The sequence below is a fragment of the Sebastes fasciatus genome, chromosome 3, assembly GCF_043250625.1.
Source record: "Sebastes fasciatus isolate fSebFas1 chromosome 3, fSebFas1.pri, whole genome shotgun sequence".
Taxonomy (NCBI): Eukaryota; Metazoa; Chordata; class Actinopteri; order Perciformes; family Sebastidae; genus Sebastes; species Sebastes fasciatus.
Window position 1 is genome coordinate 12,604,952 of NC_133797.1, and position 16,789 is coordinate 12,621,740.

General features: G+C 39.1%; 1 protein-coding gene and 1 long non-coding RNA gene across 2 annotated transcripts in view; both read right to left on the reverse strand.

The window, feature by feature from the left end:
- Positions 1-16,789, reverse strand: part of LOC141764095 (uncharacterized) — a 95,195-nt gene that overhangs the window by 35,569 nt on the left and 42,837 nt on the right. The gene's annotated exons all lie outside the window — the stretch shown is intronic.
- lbx1b (ladybird homeobox 1b) lies at positions 5,525-8,990 on the reverse strand. The gene is made up of 2 exons (XM_074629034.1): positions 8,300-8,990; positions 5,525-6,915 (listed from the first exon to the last, which is right to left on the reverse strand). The coding sequence occupies exons 1-2, from the start codon at positions 8,628-8,630 to the stop codon at positions 6,416-6,418; spliced, it is 831 nt and encodes a 276-aa protein (XP_074485135.1). The 5' UTR covers positions 8,631-8,990; the 3' UTR covers positions 5,525-6,415.

The following is a 16,789-nucleotide window of genomic DNA, read 5'->3' on the forward strand; positions in this document are numbered from 1 at the left end:
CCTTACAAAAGTAAAACAAAATTATTTCTATTCTATTGTCATATTCGATCGAATTGGCCTGTGTTGAACAAGGAAATATTATAAATATAATAAGCATTTTCAGTCCAAAATGGCGACAGCAGCTGTTGTAGAAAAAAAACACTGGAATTTCGTCTCTTTGCTTCAATACTCTTTGCCCGGCAGCCATGTTGAGATCAGTTGAGGAAATAGCAAGCACCGCCCACCAGCCGGAGCACACTTTCTAATTTTACAGCTAAACCGTACACTACAAGATGTTTCTGAGAACATTTGAAGTGAGAAATAGGCATTACAGTAACAGAGTATTGATTCATATTTGATCAGCGCTGCCTAGTTTGCTGTTTGATCAGAGTTCGCGAGTGATTGACAGCTGCCTCCGTTGAGTGAACAGCCAATAGGAACTCTCTCTCTCTGAAATGACCTGTGATTGGCCAAAGTCTCCCGTCACTGGCTAGATCTTCTAAAGCCTGAAAACAGAGCCATGAGGAGGTGCAGAAGTCTAGTTTTCTCTCAGAACACTTGAATAACAATATGCTGAAAGGTTATTATGGAATTTTTTCTCAATGATGCTAAAAACATTTCAGGGGGAGATATTGCACTTTTTACTACACTGCATTTATCCCCACTACATTTATTGGACAGCTCTAGTTACTAGCTACTTTAAACTTTCAAGATTTTCTTATAAAATATGATACTTTGTTACAGAGTTAACCATCCAACATACAAAGGACCGGAATTCAATTTTGCTCATTCTCAATCAGCTACATGTTGATGCATTAGTAATAATAATTCAAATATTGTAACACAGGCCATACTGTATTTCACTTTTGATGCTTTCACTACATTTTGGTGATATTACTTCCACACAATCGATCAGTCGATTAAAATATTTAACATTTTTATCTGTTCAAAATGTATCTTAAAAGGAGATTTGTACACAACACAAAACAATGACAGATATTGTCCAGAAACCCTCACAGGTACTGCATTTAGCATACAAATAATGCTCAAATCATAACATGACAAACTGCAGCCCAACAGGCAACAACAGCTGTCAGTGTGTCAGTTTGCTGACTTGACTATGACTTGCCCCAAACTGCATGCGATTATCATAAAGTGGGCATGTCTGTAAAGGGGAAACTCGTGGGTACACATAGAACCCATTTACATTCACATATCTTGAGGTCAGAGGTCAAGGGACCCCTTTGAAAATGGCCATGACAGGTTTTCCTCACCAACCTTTAGCGTAAGTTTTGAGCGTTATTCAACCTCCTTCGCAACAAGCTAGTATGACACAGCTATCTTCACTCTAGCTTTAAAACTGAGCCTGCTACAACCTAAAAATCGCAAGTTGCGTTAAAGAAATTAGTGGTGCTAAAAAGAATTTGCGTTAATGCGTTATTATCGCGTTAACTTTGACAGCCCTAATCTCATCATATCACGTATATTAGCTTTTGTTTTGCAGTGATTTGTTTTTCTAATCATTGTTTTTTAGTACGCGTAAACAGCTTTTTGTTTTTATACATGCGTTACTTTTCCTTTCATTAATATATCGTAAAGCTGCACTACCTGCCTAATCAACCTATGTATGGTCACGCAAATAAATAAAGAAAATTTGCAGTTTCATTTGAGAGAGAAAGAAAGAGAAAGAGAGAGAGAGGAAAATCAAATGTGTTAAAAAGTCCTTATAACAACAGTATTACTTTGCAGTATTTATTTTATGTAAATATACATTTTACTTGCATAGATTTAATTTTTCAAAACACAAACACACACACACGCACACGCACACACACACACACACGCACACGCACACGCACACGCACACGCACACACACACACACACACACACACACACACACACACACACACACACACACACACACACACACACACACACACACACCCCATGGCTGGTTAACTGCTCAGTGGAGTAGGCTGCTACACTGTCCTGTGAACACCAGCAGGTGTCTCTGCTTATCTCTCTCCTCATAGCCGAGCAGCTGATTGGAGTTTGAAGCTTGTCAATGTCTGCATTTCCTTTTTCCTTTTCCACTTCCTTCCTGTTTTTTTTTTTGTTTTTTTTCAAATCTAGTTCAGAATTTGATGTCACAGTCTGAACATTAGCAGTTTTTCATAACCAGCATGTTTTGGTCTGACACATCATTTAAATGATGTTGATGATTAAATGATGATCAGATTTGGATGTGCTTCCAGATGACTCTGCTACCCTCAGGGACACCATTGGTTCACTATATTTCTTTTCTTTACTTTCATAATATTGGTGCAGTTTTGACCATATTTATTTTATCCAGATTCACAATGTCTAGTTGTAAGCTCTTTAATTAAGAGTACAAAAATGTTGAAAATACAATAACCAATCCTCATCTCTCTCTGTTTTATTTACAAGACAAACACACAAGGTTTGCTGTTGCTTGGTTGTAATGATTTTAATCTATCAGAGTATTGGTTGCAGCAAAACTGGTTGTACAAATTAGTCCAAATGGTGACATTGACTCATTCTGACTGTTTGATTTTAATACAGTGGACGTGCAGCAGCAGCAGCAGCAGTAGAGAATATACATGTATATATTTACTGGTTTCCCTGATATACTGTATGTTTTCAAGCTACATCCCCAAAAATCACATAGCCTGGATTATTTGAATGATCAACTAGAATTTGATTAATATGCAAATTTCCGAACAAACTGTTCCATTTGAGCCTTCAGCGCAGCCTAATTAATCAACAGTTAAAGGAAATTAATACATACATCAATTCTGTCAGGAACATGCTTAGTTCAATCGCCCGTAAAATTGAAGTTTGAAGTATTAACTGGCTCCACAGGAAGGCTATGATTAAAACTCTACAATTCAGGCAATCCAGGCACATAGAAAGTCATTTACAGATCTCCTCTTTTATACTTATTCAATAATAATAATCATATAATAATAATAATACATTGATGGATGGTGATTATTCCTTTTTGCTATTTTTGAGAAGACAAACTGGAAACATTAAACTAATTAATTCATTTGAAAGCTTGTCTTTAATGCTGTCACTCGACCAGTGTCTCAAATATTAATTTACACTTTGCACCTGAGACCACAAGGAGCAAATAATAATAAAATAGAGAGACAGAGAGAGAGAGAGGGAGAGAGAGAGAGTATAAAAAAGGGGAGGGGAAGAGATGAAAAGAGAGAGGGCTGTACTATTGTTTCAGTAGGGACTCATGCATCAAACTTCAATTTTCCGGACGATTGAAGTAGTGATTTTTTCCATCTTGAAGTGAAATACTGAAATACACTTAAGACCTCCAGATTAATTACCACGAAGTGGTCCCACAGACTGTAGTATTACTTATCGCTGGGCCTGCCTGACAAGCCCTCATAAAATAAGCAAGTGAAATCCATAAACTTAGCCTGCCTTAACACTCTCTCCCTTCATAAATATGCTTGATTCAGAATAGGCTGCAGAAGACACACACACACACACACACACACACACACACACACGCACGCGCGCACACACACACACACACACACACACACACACACACAGTGTTGTAATATATGCCTAAAAAGGATTAGTTTTTTTAAATGAGTTCTAAATTGACATGCTCATATTTGCGAGTCAATTTACAAAATAATGAATTCAATTGAATTTTTCTTTGGAGGCACCTTTAAAATCAAGGGTTACCTTTGATTAACTAAACACGACTAAATATGAATTAAAGGAAACATTAAACACTCTAATTAGCATTCATAAGCAGTATTATTAGAGTAAATGGTTTATAACATACTATAATGCAGTTGTAAGCAGATATAAGGGTATTTTTAAGTGTTTATTAATAGTATTTGTTAATAATTCTAATTCCTCTTATGAAAACATATTTTACATTAACTGTGTTTTACTACATTGTGATTCATTATTTTTTTACACACCAGCCTCCATTATGGGAGCCCACATTAAAGTATAATACATTAATAAACGCTTATATCTGCTTACAACTATATTATAATGTGTTAGAAACCATTTCTTAAATACTGCTTGTAAATGCTAAATAGGGGGATTAAAGTAAAGTGTGAATTATACATTTTTTACTGTAGGACTAATTTGCCTACAGAGAATTTACAATAGCTTCAACCATATTAAGTGCTTACAGGTCTATAAACTTATTCAGGTTGTCCTGAATTTAAAAAAAGAAGGAAAAAAAAGTAAAAGAAAAAAAAACTATAAAACAAGTCACAAGAAGACAGCCCTACTTATCATTTCTCTGCACAAAGAGAGTTAAACGGGAGGTAGCCCTTTTGAGTTCCTCTTTGGACACTCTCTCTTTCTCACATCACCATGTTTTCAGCTTCATTAAACTCCTTAAAGACAAAAGAAATAAAAGAAGAGAGGGGAAAAAAAGAGATGAGAAGAAAACAAACAAAAGACTCCCTAACCAGACTTTGGCATAAATGTCACAGTCCAAACTCTTTATGGGCTGCCTACTTAACATTAAAAACACTTCCAACAAAAATCCATTTCTTGTTTATAGAAAACCTTCTTGGACAGAAGTCAAACATATTATTCCAGAGCTTAAAAAAAAAGCGGAGAAAGACAAGCGGCTCACAAAAAAAGGGGCAGTTTCATTGTAATTCATTGACTTGTTCAAAACGCCATGGAAAAGAAAGGGGCTAGACATTAATAGCCGCAGATGCCCTCATGAAGGGAGAGTCTATGTAGGCATTATGGCCTTTGTTCAAGCCCAGTTAAACTGTTTAAAAGGAGGGTTAACTCAATCCATCAAATTGTCTGAATTTGTGAGGAAATTTCAAAAAACCATATGGCCTCCAAACGTTTGCGTCCTTTTTGTGCGGTGGGACACACTTGTTTCAGTATTGCAGCCTGCGGGGGACCGGCCCTGCTCCTTTGTGGCGCACCCATCAGGGACCGCTGCTCATTTGTCCCCACTTTTCATGCTTTACGCTCAAAATTACGGCCCATGCAGCCCGCAGAACAAAAAAAGCTCTATAAAAGGCCCCGGAGAAACTGGCCCAAAACTTTGTGTTTTTGTGGCATCCTCGTCTCTTTTCCCCCCCCAGCACCAGATTTGTGTTTCTCACATAAATTTTTGCCACGAATGGAGAAACACGTCTAAGGGTCAAGAAGCCACGATACGCATTTAAGGGATGTGAAAGGAGATGTGAGATTCCGGGCCACAAAATGTTTAGAGCATCCATAGTAGAAAGGGACACAAAGGGGACAAAATAGTTGAGAATAATAACTCTAAATAGGCCGCTTTTGATGGGAGCTTTACACGCCCAGATTTGGCAAAGGAGAGCGTGTTTCTAAAATGATTTTTTTTTTAGAAAGAAAAAAAAAAGCCCAGGCTATTATATCCATAATAATAATAATAATAAAAAAAACCTCAATATATTATTCAAGAATTACAACATAAAAGATATATTCAGAAAAGCCATTTTATTCCCATAGTAGCCTATATACATTACAGTCTGTGCATTGGTTTTTCAAATAATGTCCTGATTTTAGAAAGGCACTTACAGGTGTACAAAACATAACAAATTTATAACTGTAAATCTATTGTATCCAAACAATAAATCTAAAAAGTAGCCTACAGCTTGTCAAAATCACCGCAATATATTCACTTTTTGTTTTCTCGCCGTCGCGTGAGCATTCCCATAAAACGCATAAATGTCCGAGTTTGCCTTTTCCGATCATCATCATCATCATCATCATCATCATCATGCACTGCAGCATCGGGACGCCAAAATATGAACTGAAGTCAAGGGGGTCCAGACAGATGATGAGGAGCAAGAGGAGAGGAAGAAGAGCCGGCAGTGACACATGGCGAGTTGGCTCACAGAAAAACAGCAAAACAATTAAATTAAAAAAATAATAACAATAATAAAGTAAAAATAAATAGATAATGATCACAAATAAAATCATGCATTTACATGCAAAAATATGAAAAAATTGGAGCACTTTCATTGTGGTGTGTGTGAGGTTATAGGCCTTATAGGAAAAGCGATGGAACAGGTGTGTGTGTGTGTGTGTGTATAGTGTGTGTGTGTGTGTGTGGTGGCCTATAGTGTAAAAAAATAATAAGTTACTCATGTCATTATAGACCATATTGCTTTGATTGCAAGAAGTAACAGTTCGCTATAATGAATACATTGTAAAATACCACTGCATATTTCTTGTTCTGTGTTCATGCTTCACTATGAATAGGTCTATCTGTGCCGATATAAAAGATCATTACATTTTGGTACATGTTTCTGAGAGATATGGTATACAATATAAGCAGTAAGTTACAAGTCTTTTTTTTTTTTTAAATCGTCTTTTCTTGTGTGTTTCTCATTCAGCCATGCAGCCCCCCACGCTGCTGCTCAATCAGTCATCCACATCAATCTCCACGTCCTCGTCCTCCGAGCACTCTTTACTAGTTGTGTGGTCTGAGAACGGAGACAGCGGCGAGTTCCGCAGTTTGTGAGCGAGCTCGAGCTCTTGCTGCTTGCCGCCGCCGGCCCGTATGGACGGAGAGTCTCCTCGCGGGTGTCCCAGCGTGCCGTTGGCGCATTTCTCCAGGTCCGCCAGCTTGGCGAGTTTGTCCAAGGGCACCTGTCCGACGGCCTTGGCCGACTCCACGTCGGCCTTCATCTCCTCCAGGTCCCGTTTTAGCTTGGCCCTGCGGTTCTGAAACCACGTGATGACCTGCGCGTTCGTCAGGCCCAGCTGCTGCGCGATCTGATCCCGGTCTGCCGGGGACAGGTACTTCTGGTACAGGAAGCGCTTCTCCAGCTCGTAGATCTGGTGATTGGTGAACGCCGTCCGGGACTTCCGACGCTTCTTCGGGGTGCTTCTCGTGCCGAACAGAGTCATCCCGTCTCGGCCTGTGAGGAGAGAGACAGAGGCCCAGTGAGAACCGGTGGATCCTGCAGGAAAATGATGATGGCCTAAAGCTGGCATATATCAACAGCAAAGACGTGATATCACCTTTAAATTCCTTGAGCATGAAGTGCAAACTGGTTATGAAAAGGAACAACAACCCACTTTAAGCAGATAATATGGTCTGAGTTTAAACCCCAATTTGGCTTTGGCAGCTATTCTCACATAACAGTATATACACTTGCTTCCTCTGCACCGCTGCAGTGTGCAAGCAAAAGTGACCCCACAAAATAACAATGAAAGTGATCCTATATGTGAAACAGTAAAGCCCTTTAGCTCTTGTGGGAACAGGTAATTACAAGAATATTACACAGATGTGAATCCTGCAGGTGCACATGGTTTCCTCCTCTGCATATCTGCAGTGTGTGCGTAAAAGTGACCCCAAAACGCAACAAAAAAAAACATAACAATGAAAGTTTGTAATGGGTTATGTATGAATAATGGTGATGTGTTTTGTTTTTGTCTGATGGGTCTTACTTGTCTGTCTGTCTATGGTAACAGTATGTCTATTGTATGTGTACTTTTTCTCAAACTGAGCTGCCTAAGGATGCAAAATGAATTTCAGTGCAAACTGACAATAAAATTGTATCGTAAGTGATCCTATATGTGAAACAGTAAAGCCTTTAGCTCTTCTGGGAACAGGTAATTACAATAATATTACACAGACGTGATTCCTTGCAGGTGCATGGTTTCTTCCTCTGCATCCTGCAGTGTTGTGCGTAAAAGTGACCCCAATGCAAAAAAAAAATAACAATGAAAGTAATCCTATGTATGAAACAGTAAAGCCTTTAGCTCAGAATATTACACAGACGTGGATCCTGCAGGTGCACATGGCTTTCTCCTCTGCACCGCTGCAGTGTGTGCGTAAAAGTGACCCCAATGCAAAAAAAAAATAACAATGAAAGAAAGTGATCCTATATGTGAAACAGTAAAAGCCTTTAGCTCTTGTGGGAACAGGTAATTACAAGAATATTACACAGACACCACTGGGAAATATTGAGCACCATGCAGACACACACGAGAGACACTAATATTAAAAAGAAAAGCGGTGGCGATTTATTTTTCGTCCAGCCCATGCAGCCCAAGAAAATTAACACGCCCTTTGTTTTCGATGGGACATTTTAAGAGGAAAAATATGCGTTTGTGAAAAAAAAAAATTCTGGTTATTAAACACATTTAATTCATGTTTTTGGTGCAAAATAAATGCTTATTTTCTATTTTGTGCTAGGCCATTGAATAAGAAAAAAAAACAGAGCAAACACCTAATATTAAATAATAAAAAAAGATGTATTTGAAGTGTATTTTTTGAGGATGGAGATGTAGATTTACCTTCGGCAGCCTGTAACACGCTGACTTCCAGCCCCTTGAAGGTCTTGCTGGCCAGCTCCTCCAGCGCGCAGAGCGGAGAGGTCTGGTTGAGCAGCGCCCGGCTGGACAGAGGGATGCTGGAGGGACGATGCTTCTCAGATGACGAGATGAGATGAGCGGTGCCGCAGATCGTGTAACTTCGTTTCACAGACGGTTTGTTGAGAATGTCCTCGATGCTGAAGGGTGTCAGCGGCTTGTTGGAGTTGGCGGGAGGCGGCAAGTGGTCCAGAGGACTTCGCCTCCTGTTCTCCACTGCAGCATCACATTTGGCCACTTCTTTGGATGTCATCATTGGAGAGTTTGTAAAAAAAAGGGACTTCGTTGAAATATAGTCAGCAGGTTTAAAAAAAAAACGAGCGATGCTATCGAAGGGGGAGAAAAAAAAGTCACATAACAGTTGTGGGAGGTGAACAAAAATGAATGAAGAAAAAGAAAAATCTTATTCCAAAATTAGGATGTCTCTTCACAAAGTGTGGATTCCTCTGGAGCAGCAAGTCCGCAGGAGTGAGATGCCTCCTTGAAAATGGCGAGGTCCAAAAAGAGTTGACGATTACTAACAAGTTCTCATTGATTGGTAGGTAATCAATTATCTCCAGTGGCACTTTCGCCCTCTTCCCTTTTCACTCTCTTTGACTATGTTGCAGTCCAGTCAGTGCGGGGCTTTTTGCGACTGGGGGTGTCCCATTAATTAGGACGCATGGAAGGCTGGAAGGAGGAGGAGCTTTATTATTATAATGCTTTGTGCTCTTATCATCTTTGGTCTAATTTAGTCGTGTGGTGAGATACCAGAATAGTAGGTATATATGGGGTAAATGAGGGGAAGCAGAGAGAGAGAGAGAGGGAGAAAGATAGGGAGGAGAGAGATCACAGCCTATTTAAGTGGTTTTATGCGTAAAAGTTTGGTTTTATAGTTCAGCAGCAGTTTTCTAAGCTTTTATTTTGGATTATCCGGATGTCGCCCAAAAAAGACAAGTTGACTCAGGTGTTGTGTTAGTAGTCAGACGGATATTTTGCTGGATGATCCTTTGTTTTGTAAAGGTAATGTAGAGCTGGGCCATATATCAGCTCTGATGATGATACCTCCTCTGGGGCTGGAGAGAGAAGGAGCAGCATGCATCCCTCTCAGCGACGCCTAATCCGGGCCATAACTCAGAGGAAAGGGCTCCTTTTATATCATCCGAGAGAGAAATATTTCATCTCCTCTCTCAAATTTTCCCCGCGTCCTCCAGGTTTGACATGATGAGTTTATTTTGGTTGCTGGTCGGAAGAATCGGCGACGGGCTATTTGCATAAGAAAACCAATTTACGCAGCAGGAAAAAAAAATATATGATTTCTTTTTACCCCAAGAAAAAAAAAAACTAAAATAAAAATTAAATGTCGATCAAAAGAAAGACAATGGTAGTTTTTCATTTAGTTTTTTATTCAATGTTTATATAAAAAAAATGCCGATAATTTTACTGTAGAAAATGGAAATTGTAAGACAAGCCTGCTAACAATATATCACCATTATTAATGCTATTATTACTATTATTATTATTATCATTTTTATTTGCACATTGTTTGTTGTAGTTGATGCTGTTATTGTAGTATATTATATTTATTTACATTAATAATGAATGTCTTGTTCAGGATGATTTAAGTCAATATTGCAACGATTAGCTTCACGTAAAAATAAAACATCAACCGAGTGATGATGATGATGATGATGAGGAGGAGGATGATGATGATATAGGATAAATGCATGATCGAATTTAAATATTTGTATATAGCCTAGTGAGTTATTTAAATGTTTCTCATATTATTCTACTACTATATATTATTTTATTAAACCATTAATTCAACATTTAATCAGCCAATTCTTGTCCATGCTACTTAAACTGTAACATTATACACAGGGTGCAAATTCTTACAGTGAAGAGACAGGACTGAAAACAATAGAAAAAGACATTTTATTATTATTATTATTATTATTATTATTATTATAGACTTATATCATATGTATTTAGAAAGATATCTTTGGCTGTCAGTGTGCAAAGGGCTTCTGAAGTTATGTGTCCAGTTGAACTTTATCAGGTTATAAAGTCAGGCAGTTTATATCTGCTGCAGGTGGGGGGGAGAGAGAGAGAGATCTGATTTCAGAGATAACTGTCCTTTGGATGTTGTGTTGAAGCATAGCCAACTTTTGAACATGTGTCTCTAACATTTGCCAGGAGTTTCCCAAAACCATTAAAAAAAAGACAACAGGGTTTAAATATAAAAAGAAAAATATAACAAAAATAATAATAATAATACATGGCATGCCAATATAAGAAGTCAGACTAAAACTTATTTAGATGTTTATAAAATTAATCATTTTAAATTTGTATTAATACTAATTAATAAGGGTGAACAAATTTAATTGAACAAAATTAATCTGAATGAAAAAAAAACTCATGATCAAAAAAACACTTAGTATTAAAACAGTGGTGCTGTAGCCTACCTGACTGAATCTAACAAACAGGCAATGTGTTACACACACATAAAGCATTATAAAATTAAAATAACAAATGAAAGAGCATTGACATTATAATATAATATTATTCTTTAAATAACCAAACTATAAAATGCATTAAATGGCACACAGGTTGATGCTTTGTGGGAACATACACTGTAGAAATGTTCACATTTTGTCACTTTACATCAAATGAGTTTCCCGCCAGCTGATCAATGTTGGATCCTGGTGTTCAGCGCCTGTTTATTAAAGACAGATATTTGTCGTGGCGTGTCATCATCTCTGTGTCTGGCTTGCCAAGGTCAACGACATGGCCGGCCTCTCAGCTCTCCTTTAGCCACAGAACTTAATCTCTAAAGCTACTAGACTGTGCAGGGGACGGTACAGACCACATCACTGACTGTCTGCAAAATGACTCTTTCTGATACTCACTCATACACTTCTGGTGTCTAGTTCATTTTATTTTGTAAGCTTTCAGGTTTGTGTTGATGGATTTGTAATAAAAAGCTCTGGTTAATCATAATCCAGTAGTGTTAGTGTAGAACACTCCTGTAATCGGCCACTTAAATCTATTTACAGGACACAAGCCCCTTTTTTATTCCCAACCAGGTGTTGATTTAGGCCTTCCACACTGCGGTCTGTTAGCTTAAAGTGCCACCCTGCAATATGTGTTAGTGACCTCATGGCAGGAGGAGACGCAGCATTCACTGCAGGCTTAGACTGCGATTAGACAGCTGCGGGGGAAACTATCCACATTGTAGCCATTTTGTGAGACCCCAAAGATGGGTGTCATGTGTCCCCCTCTTCCAAAAGGCCTGCCTGTTATCTCACATGACACCAGATATACTGTAGATGCACACAGAGAGAGAGATAGGCTGGCTCGGATGAGGTCTCTCAGTTTAAAACATGTAACTGTATAAATCACACGTCATTACCAGAGGTCACTGGCTGAGGCACACCATTGGACGGTTTCATCGCGAGGGCCGGCCTGGTTGGAGGAGAGTGGATTTATCTCGCAGTGGGATCTCTGGAGAGGCAGCCATATTTTATGTGACTAGAGATGTAATAACAGGCCTCTGACAAATCCCTGACGGCCCCGGCTTCTCCTGCCTCGCAGTGCAGAGCCAGAGCTGCCGGATCATAAGCGGCACCGTTATCGCTGTGATACACGTGGACCAGCAAACTGAAATCTCCAGGGTCTGGAGGCTCTTTGCTGTGACTTCCACAAGGGTCTTGTTAAAGGGTTAGTTCAACCAAATCATATAATAAATAATTCTCTCCTTTAACCTCTGGTGGTATCTCACCGTGCAATCGCGGTTTTATGTGCCCAAATATTCACCTCGGATACCTCAGATTTAGATCCAGATTTGTATCGACTCAAGGCCATAATTACATGGTTTGGAACACAAACAACATATACAATACAATAATGACTAAATAATGGCGCCCAACAGGAATTAAATGCAACAAAAAATACTTTTATACTTTTTGAAAGAAGAAATAACACATTCTTCTTCTTACAAATGAAAAGTTGGACTCATAAGCAATAAAACACACCCCTGCTCAGTGTAATACACCCCGGGGGGTTTTGCTGCTGCAGCCTCACTTGGTCTGGTATGACCAGTAGCTTCTGGTGGCTAATGTCTAACTCAAGATATTTAGTGATATCATTGAGTCAGTTCGTTAATTTTTTTTCTTCTTGTACTATACTTTTGCACGCATTCATCATCATCATCTCATAATTGTTACTTTGCTTATTAGAGGTAAAACATAACTTTTTGCTTCAATTACCTTAAACATATAGATGCACGGTTAAATAGTTCTTTGGCAAATACATCTCCCTGTTATTCTGGAGCAATTTCCTACCAAAGAAATAGTCACAGTAAAAAACGTTCAGAGTAAAAGAGCAGGGTGTGGGACTTTGTTTTTGGATGTTGCTGTTTATTTAAAATGTAATTTTTCTATATTTTGAGCACCACAAACAAAATGTCATTCGCCTCCATTGTATTGAGTAAGAAGCAGAAAGCCAACCTCAATAAACCCCAAAAATATATGCATACCTTTATAGGTGTGAAAATAGAAGTATTCAGATCCTAACTAAGAGTATAAATACCATAATGCAAAAAATACTGCATTACAAGTAAACGTCTTGCGTTCAGAAATGTTACTTCACTAAAATAATGTTAGTATTATAAAGGTAAACGTGCTCAGTACCGCATTAAAATGGCAACAGCCTTCGAGGTGGAGTTGTATATGTATATGTATATGTATATGTATATGTTGTGTTTATAAAGTCGTAATCTTCAGAGTAGCTAGCGTAAGAAGTACAATAATTCTCTCTGAAATATAGAGTAGATAAAAAGCAGAAGGAAATACATAACTACTTGAGTAAATGTACTTAGATTCTTTTTGCCACTCAACAATATATTCATCTTTTATTTGGGCGAACTAACCCTTTAAAAATGAAAGACCACCTCCACTCTGCCTCTCACACAGAACTAAACATAATGTTTTGTCTTTCATGAGGTTTGATTGTAAAAAAATAAAAATAAATAAAAAGCTTGACTTACTGCTCAATGCTTCCCACCTCCCCAAACAACCTGCAAAAAATAAATAAAAAGAAACATAAAAATGGAGTCAATAAATTAACATGTCATGTCATGATCCCCTTGCAAGGAAAAGCAAGAACAGGTGCGCAGTCTCCCAAGAAATACAAGAAGTGCTGAGGTTACCCCATGGGGAGTGTATAATGCAGAGTTACTCTCTCCTTAAAGGAACCTTTTCATGGCTCTCTGGCTGAAGTAATGCAGAATATTCTCACTGCTGTGGACTCTATAAGGAACTAGTCACTCAATAAATAGTTTGACACCAAATGTTTTAATGCTAAGAGGGTGCCAACATTGTTTTTCTCCTCATGATGACAATAAAACCTGAACCTGAACCCCATGAGATCCGTGTCTTACCTGGTGGAGCAGTTGCTCCCATCACACTCCTCTGCCAGCCAGTAACAGACTGGCTGCACGCCCCTGATCATACTGGTGTGGTTTGGGGCCTGCATGTACACTTGTTGTTGGCGCAGCCTGAACATAAGCAATTCCTAATTTACAGAAAGCACACTTTGAAACGGCACATATGTGGCCATCATCGGATACGAGTCCGCGCCATGCCAATTTCGACCATTAAACCCATCTCATCACCTCGTCTTTACTCATCCTTTCACAATCTGTTCAGGAGTCACTTCCGCGTGCTCTCAGTGAACAGTTCCCCCCTTTGCTTCTCTACATTCGCCGGCTGCTGATGAATCCCTCCTCTGCACTATATGAATGTCATAGCGCGGCACTAGATAGTGCTTCATTTGAATGTTCTTCCTTTCTCCTCTACGCTTGGCCATAAAACACAGTAAGAAGTGATGCTGAAGGATTGTGTTATTTGGGATGGCCAGGGTGGAAAAAATTATTCACCGCCTTTAGTAATAAAAACTGCCAGAGGAGAACTGGGGAGAATTATGACAGCAATCCTTTAGTTTGTGGAGGCTGGTTTTTCAGTTGTTTTTTTTTAATGCAAAGAGGATAAAGAGACCTTGAGGTGAAAAACAACAGAAAAGCCAATTTGTCACATTCAGAAGTGTAAACACCAGCTGCATTTCTGTTGATCACTTGTATGTAGATCAAACTGGATTTTATTACTTACTGTTTATTGCAGGCTGCAGTTACCCGCTTTTTTCTATTCTATCTAATTTTCTAACCTGTTATCCATCCGAGATATCCAGCCCAGTCGCACTGCAGTTTGTGAAATAGTCACGAAATTCAATGTATTGATTTGTGTACATAGACACTAATTTCAATTTTTTTGTGATGGTCAGCACAAAATCAACTCAGGGCCGGCTTAAGACATAGGCCACATGGGCAGTCGTCTAGGGCGCCACCTTCTGGGGGGGACTGGCCGCCCTCTTAAAAAAAAAAAAAAAAAAAGTTTATATATATAATAATTTAAAAAATAAATGCCGGTGAGCGCCCTTCCTCATTTTGTGCATTGAGTTAACAAATGCACAAATAAATAAATAAATAAAATAATAAATATTTCACCCCTGTGACTCTCTTTCTCAGACTTTTTCATCTGCTTACTTGTTAATAAAAGTGTAAATTGTAGTGAAACTAACTAAACACTTTTAAGCTAACAATATCAGTGACCAATTGTTTATTTATATTATAATAAATACAGTTATTTATGAAAATAAAAATCTTAAATTTTCTCTTAAAACTATTGTGATGTACGGTTCAACCCTCCAGAACCCTGACCCTAGAGTGGCGCCGGGGGCTCCAAATATGAATTTCATCTCGGGCACCAAAGTGGCTAGAGCCGGCCCAGAATCAACTCGTATGTTATCCGCGTAATTGTGAACCGGAGGTATAAAGACCAGCAAGTGTGGGTAAAAAAACACAGGACTTTCGCCCAGGAGACCGGTGTTACCGAAGTCAAACTTGATATATTTTTCACGCAACTTCCGTACTTAACTTACGGAATGTCCAGAGTTATTTTAAGTCAAACCGCGATCTTTTCCTAAAGCTGTCTGAGTAGTTTTTGTCAGATAACTTCCATACTTAAGTTACGGCACTTCCGGAGTTATTTAAACTCAAACCGCGATCTTTTCTTAAACCTAACTAAGTAGTTTTGTTGCCTAAACCTAAACAAGTTGATATTTTCCTAAACCAAACTAAGTAGTTTTATTTTTGAAAAGACTGAAGCAGAAACTGACACATGCCTCACGTGCTGCTGGACATTCATAGGAAAAAGCAAAAAAATATGTTCTTCAAAGTCGTGTTGAGTGTCACGAAAAAAAGTGAAATTCGTGTCTATGTACACGGTTCAAATAGATTAAATCTCGCGACTATTTCACGAACTGCAGTGAGACTGTGTTGTGATATCTCATCAGCTCGAGCTTTAATCATTTCGGATTATCAACCGTGCGGAGGTATGTCTGCTTTTTTAACCAAATCGCAGCTGAAACATGTACTTAAAATAAGATAAGACCACCAGGCCACTCTAATTACATGAAGTGGGTTTGGGTTGTGCTAATTCAATGCCCACAGGGGCTTTTCCAATATGGCCGCATGGGAACAAACGCTGACAGGTCAGCTGTTCTCTCTGTGAGGAGAGGAATGTCTCCCTTTCTCCTCCTCACTCCCTCTTCTTCATTCTCTCCATCCTTTGTCAATTATTTCTCCTCTCTTTTCTTTTCTTCCTCTCACTCTTCTTTCTGTCAGGTCGGCCCTCCCAACACACACACACAAACATCGTCTTTGAGAGATGGCCTCTGTCTTTCAATTAGCCTGCAATGGCCCTCTTACAAGGCTGGCGTCTGGCGAGTTAGGCCCGCAGCAGATGCTGCTGTGGATTGGCCGTTCATCTGCAGCCTGCAGACTGTATTGAATAGTCATTAGGGTGGAGCTGACTATTCATGACAGAAGAAGTGGCTTTGTGTGGGAGGGGATGCTACTACATCAGGTTATCTTTATTCTCTTGTTCTCTGTGGGGCGTTTTTTTTTAACAGTGTGTTCAAAGTAGTGATTAGGAGGATAAACAGATAATGAATGGTGACTCTGCTTGACAGTCCTCTCAAGTGTTTTAATTGTTAGGTTGTTATGGTTTGTTGTATCATTTTCGATCAGCGATAGAGAGGAGAACGCAGGGGGAAAAAAGAAAAAGAGACAGACAGCTATACGGAGAAACCCCCCCTGGTGGGCAGAAGAGCCACGAGCCAGTCTGTTGCATTTGTGTATGATTTGTCGACTCTCAGTGGGTCCGTTCATGAAGCACCTGGCAACCCTGCACAGAGGAATATGGTGGCTGCCATGACCATACCCCAACACACACACAACCATATGCCCCCATTGTCATTCCAATGAGCTCGGACAACATTCACTTTCCCCTCCTTTCAGCGAACGCTATCAATGCAAAC

Excerpts from the sequence above, each read along its gene's own strand:
- lbx1b (XM_074629034.1), bottom strand. The coding sequence starts at position 8,630 with ATGATGACATCCAAAGAAGTGGCCAAATGTGATGCTGCAGTGGAGAAC. Across the intron at positions 6,916-8,299 it reads CGTGTTACAGGCTGCCGAAG|GCCGAGACGGGATGACTCTG; the intron begins GTAAATCTACAT and ends CTCTCCTCACAG.